General features: G+C 39.0%; 1 protein-coding gene across 6 annotated transcripts in view; it reads left to right on the top strand.

Moving 5' to 3' along the window:
* The window catches only part of LOC106052217 (plexin-A2-like), a 107,567-nt gene that overhangs the window by 53,534 nt on the left and 32,116 nt on the right, over nucleotides 1-21,917 (top strand). For 2 of the 6 annotated variants that reach the window (XM_056027048.1, XM_056027042.1), the window contains exons 1-2: nucleotides 504-742; nucleotides 12,873-13,948. In XM_056027048.1, the coding sequence (XP_055883023.1) occupies nucleotides 12,911-13,948 (1,038 nt within the window). In that variant the 5' untranslated portion in view covers nucleotides 504-742; nucleotides 12,873-12,910. Of the gene's footprint in view, nucleotides 1-503; nucleotides 743-892; nucleotides 1,353-12,872; nucleotides 13,949-21,917 lie in introns of those variants that run through there. The other 4 variants (XM_056027043.1, XM_056027044.1, XM_056027047.1 and 1 more) reach the window with 3 other exon arrangements.

Below are 21,917 nucleotides of genomic sequence, written 5' to 3'. Positions count from 1 at the left end.
GTGAGACAGACGTGCGGGGTGGGGTTGTGAGACAGACATGTCGGGGGGGGGGGGGCAAAGGTACCGGTATCAAAGTAAGTCTTCAAGTCCGATGTTGTGAGCCAGACAGTTTACTTCAATCTCACTAGACGACAGTGCTATTCCCCTTGACAGATCTTCTTTAGCGGCTCTGGGCTACGACGCGCTCTGCTTTGGTTTGCCGTGAAAAGAAGCTTGTAATAATATTCACGTCTGCTATGACTCAACCTGTTTGTTAAATGTTTGCTCCCCTTCGTATCAGGTGTTGTAACCCGTAAGGTACGTTACCGCGCGCCCCCCTCCTCCCTCCCCATCTCACACCACTCGTTTCAATCTTTTTTTTTTCTTCACTCACACGCTGCTTCTTGACGGTAGCGTTCAGACGCCCCCTCCTGCTCCCCCATCCCTCAAATCCACGTTTTTTTTTCTTTCTCTCTCTCCCCTCCAATCCGGGCCGCTAAAAACAGCGAGTCACCCCCTTGGTCCCACACTACTAGTCTAGTAGCCGCTTGCTAGAGAGAAAGGCTTGCCCGAGTATCTTTCTTGGGATTCTTTGCTGTGTGAACTGAGGAAGGCCTGCTGTATGATACATTGTTCTCTCAATGCCCTGGGATATAGACCGCTGCTAGTCTAGAGCTTGTAAACGGGGACAAGGACACATTCATTCTAGTGCTACCTTTGTGTGCATGTGTGCTCGGAGGAACGTCATTTGACACACACTTGAGTAAGTTGGACTTGAATTTTCCTAAACTAATGCCTGCATTCAGGACACCGGTATTGTTTTTCATTCTGCTGTGAATGGCGTAGGGCAACACACTGGCAGGCAAATGTTCAAACATTACACGCCATGCCTTTTTTTTTTTAATAATTAGTTTTGCCTTAACTAGTTTAGAACTAGTTTAGCAGTCTCGCTGATGTGTGTTGCATAGACCATGACTGCCGGAGATCTATAAATCTAAATGAAATAATCTTTATTAATAGCAAGTATAATTTGGTCATTTCTACATAGACATTTCAATTAATTTTAATCTAGAACAGAATCAACTTGAAAGCGATAGAATCTTTACAAACTAACGTTCTCTAGTTATTTATCACTGTAAATGTATGGTGTGCGGACATAGTTGTTTAAATAGAACATAAGGCGCCACAAGTTTTGTTATCTTTATTAATTAATTTTTTTTTTTTGGTCTCTCGAGACGCAACATAGAAGAATATTAGATCTATACGTTCGCATGAGTTGTACGCACATTGTAGACTAAATCTATGTAGCAAATTACTTTTGAATTCATGGATTTAGCTCATTTGCCAATTGATTAAAATGTAGATCAAAGAATGTAAGTATACTTTGAACATTACCTAATTTTGTTTGGTTGTTTGGACAATGTTCTTCGCTTGGTTTACTGTCACCCTAAACATTCAATTCAGCCTTATTATAGGCATAGCGATGTGCCGCCCTTTAAAGCAGCCTCGTTATAGCGATGTGCCGCCCTTTAAAGCAACCTCGTTATAGCGATGTGCCGCCCTTTAAAGCAGCCTCGTTATAGCGATGTGCCGCCCTTTAAAGCAGCCTCGTTATAGCGATGTGCCGCCCATTAAAGCAGCCTCGTTATAGCGATGTGCCGCCCATTCTTTCGTCTTTAGAATTATTTGTTTGGACCCAGTTTCTAGTTTAAAATATTATTAGGACCCATTCAGTCACTGTATAACATCTAGATCTATAAACTGAGTAAGACAATGTTGAATAGTCTTCTATAGAGTGTAGAGTTCGCTTCAAATGTATAAACGAACGTTACCGGTTTATTTTTTTGTTGTACAATAGCATGAGGAGTCTGGGGTTAGTCCATTCAGTGGTGAAACCAATTAAGTAATAGACAATTGGATAAACTAACTGAGAATAAATAATGCAGTGTACCAGTTTGTTGATGCCTGAGTGAGTCAATGCTGTCTTGTAGAGAGAGTGGACTATGAGTCATACCAAACCTGTATTGATTGATAACTTTATCATGGCCAACTTGCAGCTCCGGCACACTGAGAAATAACACTAGATGGAACTGACAAGTTTTTACTACTGGGGCTACTTTGAACATAAAACTGTTAGACAGGTTGTTATAGATTTTAGTGGCCAATAGTTAGGTTTTGATGAGCGGCAGCAATGCATTTTACCCCCCCCCCCGCCCCTCTTTTTTGTTTTTACTCTCGCACTTAATATATTCAGCTCAGTCAATCAATGAAATGGATGCTAAAACATTTGATCGGCTAACTATATCTATGGTCATCACTAGTGACAGCACAAGCATCTCAGCAGAACTAATCCATCCCCCATCACAAATCATCCATCCCTAAATAAAATATCTCTTATTGAAAAGGCAATAACATGCCGGACAAGACGCTTGCCTCTGGAATGGCTGTGTTTTTATTAAAACAACAGATTAGAAAATGTCAGTCGTGTGTGTGACATTTCAGGCTAACCATCAGCTGTGGGCCCTCCTCTTGAAGGCCCCGTGTGGGTCATGTGGTGGGGCTGTTGACTCATCGTTTCATTCATGGAGTGGTCGTAGAACAATAACGCATGGAGCGGTCCACTAGATCGGTCTAATAGTCATGGCCATAAGAATAATAGCCGCTGGTCAGACGTTGTATATGTAGTGGTGTCCAGTGAATTATTGATAGCTGCTTATTGAAGCAATGTCTGTTACAATAAGTATATGGATGGGATGGAAGTTATCGAAACCATGTTGTATGGTCTCTTTGCGATAGCGTGAGAATTAAGTTTATGGGATGAGATGTTATTGAAGCAATGTCTGTTACAATAAACATATGGGATGATATGTTATTAAAGCTATGTCTGTTACAATAAACATATGTGATGAACTGCTTTTGTATGGTTCTGTCTTCTATGGTTCTATTTACGCTTACATCTAATGGTCCTGCTTAAAAGACAAAAGTGTAGAGAGATTTCAGTGTTCACTGAACCAACCGCCACATTTTGACACTGTCCCAGCGACTTCTGGTGAGAAGTGTATACATGTTCTAGTGGGCAATAGGAGCTTTTTTAATACAGTACACCGGGGTATGTGATTTGATCTCATTGAAATAAGACAGTATCTAGTGTCCACGCTTCCACATGGGGTGGCAGTCTGTTTTTTTTCTTTTCAATATTTGTCTTGAAACAAAACCACAACAACGAAATATTAAAGTACTAATGGTTTTGTGATGAGCCTCCTGCACTTGCAGCGCCATTGCCCTCTTTATTAGTTTCCGATTCAAAATACTTGTTGACAAACACCCAAATTAAATATTTGATTATTTTTAGATCATAAGTTTCCTAGTCTGACTTTGACTATGTCTGACTCAGATAACTTTTCTTCATTATTAATGTTATTTTAATTTGCACAAATAAAAAAAACCCAGCCTCAAATCGAATGGTTTCTATGATGAAAAAGAAATCTTTCTTTACTCCCCAAAGAGTTAATTCCCACCCCCCAAACAAAACCAACTCCGAACAAAGTCTCTGGGTTTAAAATGTAGCTACTACACCTTTTGTTCCTAAACTTTTTTGACAATAGCTCGTGCGTATCTCTTAGCTAATTACGAATTGGCTTTATTTGTGCATTGCACCTTTTAATGTTTGTCTATATCTCAGCCTAGCCATGGGTATGCTAATCTTCTTCCAACCGGCTGCCATTTCGTGGTATGTTAAAAAAACAACACTTTTTTTCTTTATTGTTTTTACTCTATATTATTGTATTGGTATTTTTAAAATCTTTATTTTTAGTATTAATATTATTTTTATCATGTAAGGTATTGTATTAGCAGGCGCCATACGTAGAGATCTTTAAAAAGATACTAGATCTATCGAAATTTTTTTTTTTTTGCAGAGATCTTTAAAAAGATACTAGATCTATCGAAAAATTATTTTTTTGCCCCGCTCCAAGAGTCACTAAGTCGGCACCCCACTGCTCTGTTTTTTTTTCTTCTTCTCGCTTTTATTTGTGAGACATTTTCACACTGCCATATGAAACAAGGCAAACCTAACACAGCACATACACACACAGTGGTCGCGATACACAGTCACATCCTCGTCTCCAACGCCCTCTCAATAAATCTCTTTGTTGTTTTATGACTCCCCGTCCTTGCTGTCTGGCTGGTCTTTGGGAAGTAGGTGTTGTGTGAAGCAAGTCCAACTGCTCTCTTGTTCCGCCCCATTCAACAGTCGGGCCCTTTACATATAAACTGTTGTCGCAGGCATTGAACCGACATTGTATGGTGTGGATCTCCGAGTGTCCCTACAATAGCACACCACTCTCTCGTCCCGTCCCCGTGTGTAGCGGCTCTGTATTCCATCAACGTACCACTACGTCTGGTAACAGTCCCCCTTCCCTTCTCTCACCCTGTTCTCCACTTAAGATTGATTTGTAAGGATACGTCCAACTATCAATGATAGTTTGATTTTATATGAATACACGGCGGGGGTCGTCCCTAGCAGGTGTCTTTGATCTCGAGCGACACAAGGGTCCCCTTTTGTTTGAAACAAGACTTTGGATCATTGATCGATGTACTGACTGATCAGTGAGAATATTGTAACATAATCATTGACTAGTCTAGGAACTTACAGGAGCGCTAAGCTGTGTCTAATTAGTAGTCGCCAATGGAGCCTTGGAGAATTGTGTGTACAGGCCCCAGTATAGGGAGTGGTATTGGGGAATGAGGGGGGCTGGCGGCTGTCTTTTAAATCTCTTCCCCCCCCCCGCCTTCAAGTTAGTTAATATTAAGTCCTTTCCCCTCCTCCTAGACTTGAATCATGTGGATGTAAAACTTTTCTCATTGGAAGTATCAGTTTGGCTAGTAGCACTTGAAACCAATCGACCTTCGGCATTCTATACATTCATTCAGCTCATTCCTGGTTCGGTGAATGTCCTATTTTAAAGTCCAGTGTAATAGAAAAACACAAATATGTACATTTGTATTCTGTTCTTAGTTGACATTGTTAAACTAATCTAGTTATTTTCTTATTCCAACAATATCTTTAGTCTCACCTTGTACACGCAGGCTAGTTATAAACAATGACTTGTCTCCCCCTCCTTATAAGTCTTTTGAAAACCAACTAATTGGTTCCATATTTCTTTATTTAATTATATGAATGGTTTATACATGTGCGTTTACATATGTTTATGTATGTTACAAAAGCATGTGGGCCAGTGTTACGAAAGTGCGCGTGTGTGTGTATCCGGGTGTGTTACTCATTAGTGTTTTAATGACTGGTCTAATCTCTCACATAGCAGCTCCAGTAATGAACACGTAGATCTGCCGCGTCTCAAAGGGCAGTGTTCCTCTCACATAGCAGCTCCAGTAATGAACACGTAGATCTGCCGCGTCTCAAAGGGCAGTGTTCCTCTCACATAGCAGCTCCAGTAATGAACACGTAGATCTGCCGCGTCTCAAAGGGCAGTGTTCCTCTCACATAGCAGCTCCAGTAATGAACACGTAGATCTGCCGCGTCTCAAAGGGCAGTGTTCCTCTTACATAGCAGCTCCAGTAATGAACACGTAGATCTGCCGCGTCTCAAAGGGCAGTGTTCCTCTCACATAGCAGCTCCAGTAATGAACACGTAGATCTGCCGCGTCTCAAAGGGCAGTGTTCCTCTTACATAGCAGCTCCAGTAATGAACACGTAGATCTGCCGCGTCTCAAAGGGCAGTGTTCCTCTCACATAGCAGCTCCAGTAATGAACACGTAGATCTGCCGCGTCTCAAAGGGCAGTGTTCCTCTCACATAGCAGCTCCAGTAATGAACACGTAGATCTGCCGCGTCTCAAAGGGCAGTGTTCCTCTCACATAGCAGCTCCAGTAATGAACACGTAGATCTGCCGCGTCTCAAAGGGCAGTGTTCCTCTCACACTCACATTCATTGCTCGACTTCTCTGTGCACAATGAGCGAAGAGCTTTTAATATGGGAATGTTTATAACCTTTGCTTTGCTCACAAAACTTGCTATTTGCCAGATACAGTTACCTTGGATGTGTTAGTGCTGTCAAAGATGTATCCTCCATGTTAGTGGTGGTTATCGGCTGAAGCCTCCTGCCCATCGTATCTCATTCCCTGAGTGGTCATTTTGTCTTGTTTTTTGTGATGTGTTCTCCCACGAAGTGTAATCCCTATCTGCTACTATGCGCACAGACGGTTGTTGGTTGTAAAGATGAGCGGTGACTGTTGAGTTCATTAAAGAAGCTGCTGTGAGTGATGATCACTGTCTGTCTTTGTACGTTAGAGCACAACAAGACCCAAACAAAACAAATGGGCCATTCTCAAGTTCTCACAGCGGAATGAATTGTACAGAATGTTTTGGAGATTTGAATGTTATACAGTCTCCCATTACTCCATTACTAGACGGTTTGAGAGTATTTGTAAACTATTTTAAATTTTAATTTATGTTTTTTGTTTGCGAATCTTAAGCGTTTCCATGAATTAATACTTTTGACTGAAACTTAATCAATGTTTGAGAGACGAAAGAGTTCAATAAAGAGTGAAGGAAACAGACCAAATAAGATATAATAGGCTTTGTCCATATAGCACAATACAAAGTATCATTTTCATTTGGTCTGTATTGGTTGTTTCTTAGAATACAATGCCTTTTTTTTAACAGCACATTTTTTTTTATATAGTGGCCTAGTTATTGGGAAAAGGTGAGTTAGATCGAAGCCCAACTCATCTCTTTTCGGAATGACCGAAGTTTGGTAAACCAGGGTAGATCAATGTAATCCCCCTCCTCCTGCGTCTCCTGTTGTTCCTTAACCCCGTGATTATACAACATAAGCTACACGTATACGAGCTGGTGCAGGCCCCTGTCGTGCTACGCACACATACACGCACCTACCAGTGCCTTGCTGTTTCAGACCCATGTGCCACACACAAAACCAGAGTTTCGTGTTGGTTTCCAAGCCATACGCCACATCTACATCTACTTGAGTTGTGATCCCCTGTGTACGGGTTTGAACTGACTGAACTGAAAGTCGTTCTGCCTGCCATCAACTGGCGCCTCGGCCCATCATAAAACTGTCTTGGTCTGCCTGCTTCTCCCATCATTTAGGTGTTTCTATTTAGTATATAGACTATAGACCTAGTCTCAATGATAGGTACAAACTATTGAGATTTGCCAATGAGTCTCATTGTTAGTGCAGATGTTTGGGATGGTCAGCTCGTCAGCACTATATGTGCTTACAGACAATATGTAACTGCCGAGAAAAGATTGAAATAATCCTGCTTATTTGATCGTATTGACATGGATTGGATATTCAGTGTGCTGAAAGATTGCACAAGTTAAATCATGTTCTGCTGTCTGCCCTTAGTTCCTCTCAAAGTTTAACTAACTCTGTCTGACTCTCAAGTTTCCAACCTTTAACTCACTCTGTCTGACTGGAATCTTGGACACGTTATATCTCCCGGTCTCGAGATGAAACTGTGCAAAACATTCATTGTGGATGACAACACATGAATTAATAAAATAAATATTAGTAAATCAATTAGTTGAAATTAACATTAACTAGCATGCTGTAAATATGAAATTTGCGCTCAAGAAAACAATAAATAAAAAATTCAAATCGTCGACATTTATTAGTGTAAGTCTATATTCAAAATTGATTATATGATTGATTCAAAATAATTGATGCATTTTCCCTCAATATAAGATTTTTTTAAATAAAATAATATATATATATATATATATATATATATATATATATATATATATATATATATATATATTTATATTTATATTTATTTATTTATTTATTTATTTATATATATATTTATTTAACTTGTTTGTCTTCATTTGTATAAGCCTTCTATTGTTCTGCCGTCTTTTATTTTTTTTTAAACACATTAAATGTTTTTTTTATGTCAAATAAATATACAAATATGGAATGCGTTTTAGATCTAATTTTAATTATAGTTAAATATTTGTTTCAAAGTTGGCTTCGAAATTAAAAAAAAATGTAAATATTCTAGATTCTAGATATTTTCGTATCAGGCCATTAACTAAAAAAAATGTAAATATTCTAGACATTTTGATATCAGGCCATTAAAAAAAAACCCACAATCCTGCTCCTATTACACGTCCTGATGAAGTGCTCTTCAAACTTGTCTCATTATGCCATCGTGTTCCCAAATGTAATTTATCAGACGGCATATTTGTAGCACCAATTACTGGAACCGCCGTCTGACTTGTTCAATTCCCAGCATGCAAATAGGCCTACATACAACACACAGGTTCGCCCGGCCCGCATTAGCTCTGCTTGTTAAATGATTGGGAGATCAAAGAGTTGGCGAAACTTCACGTCGTCTGCTACTAATGGCTAGAGCATGTTTACAGCAGATGGACACGGTCTCATGGCGCAGTGCTGGACTTGGCTGGACTCGCAAATCTTTTCATGGTGAGAAAAAAACAACAACACTAAAAGCATTCATTCTAGCGGCAGAACTAGACTAGAATTACCCGCCCATTGAAATGATAGGGTGGGCCACAAGTGATACGTATGCTATATAAGATTGGATAATTTCTATTGATAGAGCTTTGAATTTCCACCCTTGTTTTGACTTGGTCTTTGCTTGTACACGCTGACTGTAATTGACCACGCTGATGGAAATGTTCACATAACTGGCTTGTTTGGATAATTTAATCCCAGCGAATGGCACATTGTGTTCCGGAAACATCCTGAACACACCATTTAGTTCATTGAATCTTCAAAGCTTCACTTTTGACTAGATTTAAATATTTCTTGAGTTACATGTACCTCAGCTTTAGTTATTTCCTATTCATTTCATTTTTTTTTCTTTGCTTGGAGGATGGTGCTGATTGGGGGGGGGGTATATGGTATGTGTGAAATGGGAGGTGTATAATGTTCAGCCTAGGGCTTGTTGGCCAGTCCACTGTTATGGATGTGGGAAGTTGTGGTGGTGGTGGTCACGAGGCTGAATTCAGGGAGTGCACACTACAAGTAGGAAAGGATGTTACTGCAAAGTGTTCACAGACTCGTTGGATTCACCTGATCAATAGTTCACCAACAAATACTTTGTCAACCTTCCTTTACTTGACTTTTAAAATGGATTTACATTTATAGGTTGTTTTTTTTTTGGTTTATCTGGTGTAAAAAAAATTATATAAATTGGTAGAAAGCAGAAGCATTTTTTTTGTAATGTCCACGAACTGGTAGCCCAAGTAATGTTTATTTTATTCTTTAGTTGACATCTTTCAATATGTGGTCCTTGCTAGTGTTAATTATATAAGTTTAGGTCCAAAGCTGTCCCAATCTCCATTTTGTTTTTCATGTTAACTTTTGTCGTGCCATTATATCGCCTCCACATTTCAACGTATCGTTAGCTCTTCTGTTTCTTTCTGATTGCATTTGAGTGCTTTCAGAAATGTTAGGGTGCATGTAAACTGAATCTTGGAATGTCATTTCTAAATTTTCCCTGCGAAGATTATTGCATCCAGTGCTTTTTTTGGTGACGGTACGCACCGGTACGCACCTTTTTCAATGTGGGGAAAAAATATTACTTTTCTTGTATTTTAACGTTTATTATTAATTTAAAGGTAGTTAAAAGTTAGGCGATCCATCACTGAGTACCGCACCTATTTTTTTATTACAAAAAAAAAAAAAAAAACAACAACACTGATTGCATCTATGGCATCTAGTTTATTAGTTTATATAAATTGGAAGAAAGCGGTCACGACATGGCCTAAATTGTGCCGATGTGCCAAAACTCGAAGAAAGCGAAAGTTTGTGTACTATTGATCACTCAACTTGGTGCACTTGCCTACATAGAAGATGCCTTATGATGTGATAGTACATATTCAGTGAGTCTCCACAAAAGAGTTTCTCTGGGTCATCGCAGACTCGCTCTGTTGTGTGAGCACATCAGGTGTCCAGCTACTCGGGGGCCTACTTCAAGAGAACTCGCTAGCCATGTGGCAACACCTGCAGCTAGTTGTCCACTCTTAACTTGTACATTCCAATCCCTCGTACCGCTGTTGTAGAGTCTCGGGTTAAGGGTTTGGGAGCAGCTCTCTCGGCTGCGTCACATTTCTACAGGTGAGCGCTTCCTTTAGGTGAAGGATAAAATGTCAACATCGGGTTCACATTATTGACGGCTTTACTTAAAACCTGCCTCGCCATGTAGATCTAGGTCCACTGTCTTTAGGGTTGGATGTTTGAATATGAGATTACCCAAATGTATTTCATGTACTCATTGAGAAGGCTGGTGCTTAGAAACGATAAAAAGAGAAAGCTTTGTAAACACACTCACACGCTATTAATGACTTGTTTATTTAGTTCTAATGTATTGATTCACTACTTTACTATTGAAAATATACCTACAAACAGTTTGAACAGAAAATGAGATCATTCCTATGGAAATATCGTGAAACTTGTGTTTTTATGTTACTGTTGTGTACATGACAGTGGAGATAGAAATACATCTCTATTAGTCAGCAGAGATACATCGAGTTCATCCTTTTGTTGTCACTTCAAACAGATAACATGTCGGTATTCACTTGGTACTCAGGTAACACGATACTTGCCCTTGTGTTCATCCATTGTCTCATTACTGCCGACTTCTTGCCCCTGAACATCTTGCAATGGAGTCGTCTTCTACTTGGTTTTTAAATCAAGCTTCCAAGTGTCCCTTGTCTGGCTAGGACCATTCCTAGAACAAACCTGATCATCTGTTAGGCACATACTATAGAGACGCATATTATAGAGACGCACCATAGTTGACGGACTTTTAATGTAACATTGTGACGTCACGGTTAGTAGGGTTTAGCTTGGTTATGTTAGTAGTCTTCAGTTGGTGTTTGGAATTCAATGTGACAACATCTTATTACGGACAGAGACTCGACTGTGGTCTTTAAGTATTAAACTATAGTCAAAGTATCTAACGGTCTGGACTAAGGTTTTGTTCTTGGTCGTTTTAAACGCACCTAACGCGCATCTTGTGAGCTAATCTGTCGAAGCCAGACAGCCATCATACAACTACAAGACCAAGCATATTTCACATTGAAAACCAGATTCAGATCAAGTCAACGCCTTATCTACCGTATGCTGTTCTGATGATAGTTTAGTTCTGACTTTGATGCTGTTGGCTTCTGCTTTTCCCGGTCTGCAACTGTTCTTAGTAGGATATCAAGAGAGAGCCGGTCCATTCTTTGACATGGTCCTGTCAGCTTTTCTTTAGACGATCATTTCTTAGTTCTCCCTCTACTGAACCTGATTGACTCAACAGAATGAGCTCATTATGTCTAGACACCATGTTGATCAGAAAGTTGTTATAGGGAGTAAATGACTGATACATACACGAAGTGGGGTGAGAAAGGAAGAGATAGAGACTAAGACTGTTACATCTCCAGTACACTGGTTTGTCTGTAACGTTGGTATCCATGTTCGTAGCTTACATCTCCAGTACATTGGTTTGTCTATAACGTTGGTAGCCATGTTCGTAGCTTAATAAAAATGTGACGTATGTGTGTGTGTGAAAGAGAGAGAGAGATGGACTTGACTATAATATTAGCACAACGATTGTTGATCAAAATCTTCATTTAGAAAGTGTGTGTGTGAGAGAGAGAGAGTATAAGAAAGAGATGAACTTCACTCAATAATGTTTACATATTGATAGCTGACTCAAATGTGAAGGCAAAGTGAGCTAACACAAAATTAAAGTGTTACCCCTTCAGTCGATGTGCATTCTTTATAATGCTTGCATGATGATAGCACACCTGATAAAAAACATCACAAGACAGGTAAACGCACACCTGGACAAGACCTCAAAAATTCTTTGTGCCTTGCGAGAACTTTTTGTAGTAGTTGCTTCTGTATGGTAAGCAAAGCTATCTCCCTTCATGTTTTGTTTAGTCTTCCTAAAACGTAGGTCTGCACAGAACAAAGATTCCTTCAGCGAGGATACCAAATGAGTTTTAGGAACAAAGATTCTTTCAGCGAGGATACCAAATGAGTTTTAGGAACAAAGATTCCTTCAGCGAGGATACCAAATGGAGTTTTAGGAACAAAGATTCCTTCAGCGAGGATACCAAATGAGTTTTAGAAACAAAGATTCCTTCAGCGAGGATACCAAATGAGTTTTAGCTTTAAAACAAAACAATTGGAGACAAAAATCCAAAAAGATCCAAATTAGTCTTTTCATCTTATTCAATTTTTACATTACCAACGAACGTAATCTGTAGATGAAACTGACAAAGTAACATGCAATACTAGAAGTTTTTACTTGGCTTCAACAGATGACATCTTATCACAGGTTTGATTTGTGTGTATTCAAAAGATGACATCTTATCATAGGCTTGATTTGTGTGTATTCAAAAGATGACATCTTATCACAGGCTTGATTTGTGTGTATTCAAAAGATGACATCTTATCACAGGTTTGATTTGTGTGTATAGGAAGAAATAATGTTGAAAATGAAAAGTTCGTTTGAAAAAAAAACACAATGAAACAGAAACACAAAACGTTGTGTGTGGAAAACCCAATTTTTACCTAGACATAAGCCAACCTTGTAATCAATGGAATCCCTAAAACCCATAGTGGATGAACCATGTGGACCTATGAAAGCATATAAAACGTGTCACACACCCACCCCAGATACATTCACTTGACTTACTTTTGGTGTTTTATCAAACAGGATCAAAGTTGTTTATTGTGTCCCTGATTATTTCATTATTCTATTCTTTCATTTGACTACTGTCTTACTGTTCAATTGTGTATAGTATGTGTACTTATTAGAACTTCAAGGGTTTTACTCTTTAACTTTTGCCCTTTTTAATGAAGGTTAATTTATTTTTGTATACTTGACAGGCTACAAATGATTTGAAAAGTCTTTGGCTCTATCAACCATGGGATTCATTCTGGCATCTTATTTGGTGTCGTTTCATTGTCTGGTCTGTATAGTCCAAGGCCTGGAGGTACTGCACACTTTTAGAGATCCCGAGGATAACCACTTTCAAAAGATAGCAGTGGATGAAGACACTGGACAAGTGTACATTGGAGCCACTAACAGGCTCCATCAGTTGACTTCTAATTTAAGTCTGGTACAGAGTGCTGTGGTGGGCCCAAGGGAGGATAACCCCAATTGCCCGCATCCTATAGTACCTTGTTCTGAAGCCAAAGTTCCGACTGCTAGTATTACCAAAGGTCTGGTCATTAACTATGAAGACCAATCTATCATCCTGTGCACTAATCTCTTCCATGGGTTCTGTCAGATTCTAAAGCTGAACAATATCACCGTCACAAACAGTGTGGCCAATAAACCTCTGGTACCTAACACAGCTGAGGGTTCCTGTGTTATGCTGATAGCCCCAGGGGTAGACAAGTCCAATAGTCTGTACATTGGAGCTGAGTACACTTCCCTGGGTATTGAGAAGTATCGCGACCTCGTGCCAAGTATCAGCAGCAGGGAGCTCAAGTACCTGGAGTTTGTTCACCGAGACACCGAAGGCGGCACCAGGATTAGCATGATCAACGGGAATCGCAAAGATTTCACCTTGAAGTTCGTCTACGCCTTTGCCTCGAGTGGATATGTTTATTTCATAGTGAACCAGAAGAAGGATTTGAAATCTTCTGAGTGGGTGACCAGGATCAGCCGTTTGTGCCAAGGGGACAAGTACTTCCGATCTTACGTGGAGATACCTTTAGAGTGTAGCAGTGATCCGGCAGCGTCCTCTGGCATTGCCCAGGCGGCTACATTGATGGACGGAAACTCCCTGGTCTTGTCCTTTGCTTCAGTTGGAAGCTCAACAGGACCTTCGTGGGTGTGTCACTACTTTTTGCAGGACATCAATAAAGCCTTTGATGACACTGTCAAGAGCTGCTATGCCGGCCAAGGAAAAGTTGGTCCAGCTCACTATCAGTCAATCAGATCCTGTATGTCCAGCGTAAGTATCTTTTTAATGTCAAAACATTTCTTTCTAATTGCTATTTACACTAATATATTTTTTCAAAGGTTTTTTTTTTTCTTTTCAACTTTGTGTGCATAGATATTCTGTACTAAATAGCTACAAGATGTGCATATAAGTTGTGCCCAGAAATTCAGTTCAAACTATCAATAACTAGCACTACACACCGGCTACGCCTGTTCCCTGGCTTTAGATTGTTTAGTATGGCCTTAAGACCCCCCCCCCCCTTTTTTTTTTAGATTGTAATGAACGAGCCACTTTTTAACGATAATTCTAACCTACTTAAAAAAAAACCATTGAATTAGTCTATCTGTTACAATGACATTTTAGGGCCCTCTTTCTCTTTCTCTCTCTTTACTCTCTGGAACCCCCTATTTTTTTTTTTATCCTGCTATCGTAATGTCTCCCAACATGAACTTTTGATTTGATTGCGAAAAACCCGCTTCCTAATTCACCAGACACACACACACACTCATATTTCTTCCTAATTCACCAGACACACACACACACTCATATTTCTTCCTAATTCACCAGACACACACACACTCATATTTCTTCCTAATTAACCAGACACATACACACACTCATATTTCTTCCTAATTAACCAGACACATACACACACTCATATTTCTTCCTAATTAACCCGACACACACACTCATATTTCTTCATAATTCACCAGATACACACACTCATATTTCTTCCTAATTCACCAGACACACATACTCATATTTCTTCCTAATTCACTGGACACACACACACTCATATTTCTTCATAATTCACCATACACACACACACTCATATTTCTTCCTAATTCGCCAGACACACACACTCATATTTCTTCCTAATTCGCCAGACACACACACTCATATTTCTTCCTAATTCACCAGACACACACACACTCATATTTCTTCCTAATTCACCGGACACACACACACTCATATTTCTTCATAATTCACCATACACACATACACTCATATTTCTTCCTAATTCGCCAGACACACATACTCATATTTCTCCCTAATTCACCAGACACACACACACTCATATTTCTTCCTAATTCGCCAGACGTATACACACACTCATATTTCTTTATAATTCGCCAGACACACACATTCATATTTCTTCCAAATTCGCCAGACACGCACACTCATATTTCTTTATAATTCGCCAGACACACACATTCATATTTCTTCCAAATTCGCCAGACACGCACACTCATATTTCTTCCAAATTCGACAGACATATACCCACACTCATATTTCTTCCTAATTCGTCAGACATATACACACATATTTCTTCCAAATTCGTTAGACACACACACTTATATTTCTTCCAAATGCGCTAGACACACACACTCATATTTCTTCCTAATTCGCCAGACACACACACACTCATATTTCTTCCTAATTAGCCAGACACACACACTCATATTTCTTCCTAATTCACCAGACACACACACACTCATATTTCTTCCTAATTCCTCAGACATATACACACATATTTGTTCCTAATTTGCCAGACACACACACTCATATTTCTTCCTAATTCACCGGAAACACACGCACACACACATTTCTTCATAATTCACCAGACACACACACACACTCATATTTCTTCCTAATTCACCGGAAACACCCACACACTCATATTTCTTCCTAATTCACCATACACACACACACTCATATTTCTTCCTAATTCACCGGAAACACACACACACTCATATTTCTTCCTAATTCGCCAGACACACACACACTCATATTTCTTCCTAATTAGCCAGACACACACACTCATATTTCTTCCTAATTCACCAGACACACACACACTAATATTTCTTCCTAATTCCTCAGACATATACACACATATTTGTTCCTAATTTGCCAGACACACACACTCATATTTCTACTTCACCAGACACACACACTCATATTTCTTCCTAATTCGCCAGACACACATACTCATATTTCTCCCTAATTCACCAGACACACACACTCATATTTCTTCCTAATTCGCCAGACATATACACACACTCATATTTCTTCCGAATTCGACAGACATATACCCACACTCTTATTTTTTCCTAATTCGCCAGACACACACACACTCATATTTCTTCCTAATTCGTCAGACATATACACACATATTTCTTCCAAATTCGTTAGACACACACACTTATATTTCTTCCAAATGCGCTAGACACACACACTCATATTTCTTCCTAATTAGCCAGACACACACACTCATATTTCTTCCTAATTAACCCGACACACACACTCATATTTCTTCATAATTCACCAGATACACACACACACTCATATTTCTTCCTAATTCACCGGACACACACACTCATATTTCTTCCTAATTCGTCAGACATATACACACATATTTCTTCCAAATTCGATAGACACACACACTCATATTTCTTCCAAATTCGATAGACACACACACTCATATTTCTTCCAAATGCGCTAGACACACACTCATATTTCTTCCAAATGCGCTAGACACACACACTCATTTTTCTTCCTAATTCGCCAGACACACACACTTATATTTAGGGCCCGTTCATTCTAGTAGCACGTTCACGCTGAACTTCCTCCCCCCCCCCGCCGGCAAAAAAAAGTTATACGCTTAATGACATTTCTTTAATCTCGATTATATTTCGACCGTGGATCCCCCCTCCTTTTTTTTTTTTCTGGTTAGTTTTACTTTTTTTCCCCAGCCTTTAATCTTAATGCAAGCAATGTACAGTTTTATACAAAGCATTCATTTCTTCATACCATCAGTTTCAGGCCTAGAGAATAAAATGTTTTTTTTCGAAGGCCCCAAATTGAAGCCACATTCCCGTTCCCCTTTTTACATTTCTCTTGGTATTTCTCTCTCAAAATAAAAAGAAATATCAATTTGGTTTTATTTACTGTAATTGTTTATCTCCCCCCTTTTAAATGTAGCAAAATGACAATGTATCTAAATTTATCTTTTTAATGCTTTTAGGATTATTATTATTATTATTATTTTACAGTGTTTTAAAGTACCATTCCTTGCTTTTATGCTAGGCTATTAGGATTGGTTTTGTTTTTTATTTAGACCGCGTCTTAAAGGAAGCGGAAATGACATAAAGCATATTATAATTCAGTAGACTTATGGGGAAAATTACTTTAAATGTGCGTGATATCTTTTTAAGTTAAGGCTTAATATTATAGAGTGCGGCCTTTCGGGGAAATACCGAAAATAAAATGGAAAGGTTTGATAGAAAGCTTGCGGTTCTTCGCTATTATGGTGGTCATGTAGCGAATATATAATATCCAGTTCTTAAGGAACCTGTGTACGAAATTTATGAGGATCCGCACGGCAGTTTAAAGAGAATTCTTGATCAGTGAGTCAGTGGTATTCTGTGCCGAATATCTATAAGTTGCGCCATAAATTCTGTGCTGAATATCTATAAGATACGCATAGAGATTCTGTGCTAAATATCTTCTTTGTGCATAAAAAAGAAATTCTGTGCTAAATATCTTCTCTTTGTGCATAAAAAAGAAATGTACTGTGCTAGTAAAGCAGACTACATGCTAAGTTGAGTAAAGCAGACTATGTGCTAAGTTGAGTAAAGCAGACTATGTGCTAAGTTGAGTAAAGCAGACTACATGCTGAGTTGAGTAAAGCAGACTATGTACTAAGTTGAGTAACGCAGACTACGTGCTAATTTGATTAAAGCAGACTATGTGCTAAGTTGAGTAAAGCAGACTATGTGATAAGTTGAGTAAAGCAGACTATGTGCTCTCGAGTTTGATTCTAGCATAGCACAACGTTGTCGTGCCTGAATTCTTTGAAATGTTACTTGCCATTCATCCTTGGAACGAAATCAATTCAACGTCAAGAGAAAGGTATAAAATCAAATGAGCCAATGTCTACGTGATGAATAACTAGATGTGCACGTTCCCCTGACGTTTGATACATTCTGTACAAAGAGGAAATTGTACATTTAGTCACAAATACATGTAACCAGTTGAATTGAGCAAATAGAATAGCTTGCTTGCTCAAATACTACTTTGACCTATAGATCTATATTCTATAGTATAGCTCAGTTTGTAAAATACAACTTACACTTTGACCAACAGATCTATAGTGTCACAATCATCAATGGTGTTGATGTCACAATCTAAGATGATGCCACTGTCACAATCAGACTTGAACTATATTGCACCATCAATGATCGTGATTGCCGAGGATCTTGAAATGATCTTTCGATAAGATCTTATCGTATAGAAGTAGACAGATCTATGCTGATAATACGATCATACAGAATGTTGCCAATTGATAAGAGGATCATCTAGGTCTAGGAGTAACAAATTGACAAATATGATCTAAGTACGATCTAAATTCAATGAAGAAACTTCTCTTCGTTCAAAAACAATTACTTTAATTAATAACTTGAAAACACTATTCACAAATAGTTACAATGCTTAAATGTACTTGAATAACTGATCTATTCAATAATATATCTGAGTCTTGATACAAATAAAATATATATATTCTTAACTACATACAAGTTAGATCTTATCCCTACAAATCTATACACACGACTTTAGTACATCTTTACACTAACACATTCCGTACAAGACTGACTGGGAGCTACACGCTTCATCCGGGCTTTAGAGCGTCATCACGTGATCAACAACCTTCTCTTGCAAAACCAACCAATAAATGCAGCCCAACATAATAATTAACATTTTGAAACCAATGAAATTCATTTCGAAAATGAAAGTAATACAAGGCTGGTTTTTCCCGAGGTATTTGACCTTGCCAGCAGACCTTGGCTGATACAGTGTACGTGATATATAGCACAGTGGGTAAAATACAACTTACACTTTGACCAACAGATCTATAGCACAGTTGGTAAAATACAACTTACACTTTGACCAACAGATCTATAGCTCAGTTGGTAAAATACAACTTACACTTTGACCAACAGATCTATAGCACAGTTGGTAAAATACAAATTACACTTTGACCAACAGATCTATAGTTCAGTTGGTAAAATACAACTTACACTTTGACCAACAGATCTATAGCTCAGTTGGTAAAATAAAACTTACAACACTTTGACCAACAGATCTATAGCTCAGTTGGTAAAATACAACTTACACTTTGACCAACAGATCTATATCTCAGTTGGTAAAATACAACTTACACTTTGACCAACAGATCTATAGCTCAGTTGGTAAAATACAACTAACACTTTGACCAACAGATCTATAGCTCAGTTGGTAAAATACAAATTACACTTTGGCCTACAGATCTATAGCCCAGTTGGTAAAATACAACTTACACTTTGACCAACAGATCTATAGCTCAGTTGGTAAAATACAACTAACACTTTGACCAACAGATCTATAGCTCAGTTGGTAAAATACAAATTACACTTTGACCTACAGATCTATAGCCCAGTTGGTAAAATACAACTTACACTTTGACCAACAGATCTATAGCTCAGTTGGTAAAATACAAATTACACTTTGACCAACAGATCTGTAGCTCAATTGGTAAAATACAACTTACACTTTGACCAACAGATCTATAGCCCAGTTGGTAAAATACAACTTACACTTTGACCAACAGATCTATAGCTCAGTTGGTAAAATACAAATTACACTTTGACCAACAGATCTATAGCTCAGTTGGTGAAACAAAACTTGTACCAACAGATAACACATTTGTTTGTTTTGCTGAGACAATGTCCGTGCTGTGAGAGGAAGAACTTTTGGTTGTCCACTTCTCAGTAAAATCTATTTACTTTGACACTGGCTAAGATGCAAGTACTGCAGTGAAAGCACTTCTCTTCAATCATTTTAACTCAAGCCTACAGGTATAGGCCTACAGCAAGCTCTACCTAAGGTGCATATCTCAACTCAGTTTTTCCCCCTCTTTCTTTGAATACCTGTCTAGAGATTAATAAGAAAAAAAAAAAAAAGCTTTTAAACAAACTTAAGATGGGAGCGCGCGTGCCTGTCATAAGAAAAAAACGGGGGTAAAAATGGGATAAAATTGTCCAGTTTCTCTTCAACGTGGAGTGGGTGAGACTGGGGTGTGGGAATGATGACTTGATTACACTCTGGAAAATACAAGTTACTCTTCCCCTATTGTGTGTGTGTCCTAACCCGAACATGTCCTGTTGGCTGCTTGTCTGGGATGATGGTATCGACATCAAGGCAGAAGACAATCGATAGGCCGTAACGAGTTTTGTTTGAAAATGATGGTACCTTAGTTTGAACGTAACACTTCACAAACGTGGTGGAGACAACAAGAAGATTGCGACTAATTTAGAGCTTTAATTACACGCCGTATAGGGCTTGCGGTCTTTCATCTTTGTCTTTCAAGGGAGAGCAACGTGGCTAAATGAGCCGCCGTAATAGCCTCCCATTTCAAGGCCAGGCTAAGGTAGGCACTTTTGTTCTGTTGAAACCATTCAAGTATTTCAATAGGACAGGGGGAGAGAAGTGGAGCAGTTGAGGTAGAAAATAGCACAACTTTGAACTCAGGAGCTCACAAGTCATGGGGAGTGAGGGGAACAACTGTGTCTGCTGGAATGGCAGGAGGAGGAGATGGAGCTATAATGGGAGAAGGAGGCTGTCGTAAATCCCCAAGTCGCCGGGGCCCGTCACTGACTGCGCCAGCTGTTTCTTTCACTAGTCCAAGTGAAAGAACGTTGGAAGGGGCCCCCAGCAGGAACTACCAGATCATTGTACTCGTGCTGCTGAAGTCATTTGTTACACGGCCTGTCGTTAGTTGATACCCAACTCTCTCTCTCTCCCTCTCTCTCTCTCTCTCCTATCTATCTATCTATCTATCTATCTATCTATGGATAGATGGTTGCCTGGTCGTGCGGTTTGCGCTCTGGATTGTCGTTCGGACTTACCGATGGTCTCGGGTTCAAACCCTGCCCGCTCCCATGCCCGTCGACCTGCGGGAGGTTTGGACTAAGAAGTATATTGTCTTCAATTCAGAAGGAACATCCGAACCATGTAAACCATTTTACTACTATCTATGTCTGTATGCCTGTCTCTATGTTTGTCTGTCAGTCTGTTTATTTTGACTGTCTTCGTCTTTCCGTAACTGCCCTTCCTTAGCTTATCAAAATGTGTTCCACTTGCCTCGCAGTCAACAAAACATGACCTGTCTTCTAATACTTAGCCCATTTCTCTTGAGTGGCTGATTGAACATTTTGAAAACAAAAGGGGTTTTCCTTGTTTACTGGTCAAACTAGTAGTAGTAGCCCTAGGCATGTATAGTAAGGAAGTTTGCAATGTGCGCTTTTTTTTTTTTTCAAATCTTATATCAACTCACTCTGTCTGTCTAGTAAAAAGTTTGAATACAGAATTTCTCACACACCCATTCTCGGATCGAGTTGAAACTTTAAACAATTATTTATTGTACCTACCAAAACATGAATCAATTAAAAAATTAACAAATCAATTAATTAATTATTGGTAATTAATTACTTTGTTTGATATCGAAAAGGGGAAATAATTTCTACATGACTGACTTATAGAGTTGTAAGTGTGGAGTTGTTCCCCTAAATAAGTTTTTTTTGTGCTAATTTCTATTTGTTTCTACATAATAACTTGGTCACCAATCATGACGGCTTGTGATACTGACCTTTTTTTTTTTCTAAAGCCTAGAAAAAGGTCTAGGATTAATGGCTAGGCATTTTGTTGTCCGTCTTACCCAGAGTTCAGTGAACAGAAGGGACCATGTGCAGCTCATCTGGTGGTGAACTAGTAGCACCTTGACTAGGGGAGCGGGAGGGAGGGTCTCCTTTCGAGACGAACACCCAGTGGCGTCCTGTTTCTACATGGATTTACATCATTATTTAAACCCTGTCTGTACTCCCTAGTGGCCTTCAAAAGACATGTAGAGGTAGTGCTAGAAGCAAGGAACCCAGTCTCTTCACAG

This window comes from Biomphalaria glabrata, chromosome 4 (assembly GCF_947242115.1).
Source record: "Biomphalaria glabrata chromosome 4, xgBioGlab47.1, whole genome shotgun sequence".
In the NCBI taxonomy this organism is placed as follows: Eukaryota; Metazoa; Mollusca; class Gastropoda; family Planorbidae; genus Biomphalaria; species Biomphalaria glabrata.
Note: the sequence above shows the minus strand (reverse complement) of the source record. Positions and strands in the feature narration are given on the sequence as shown.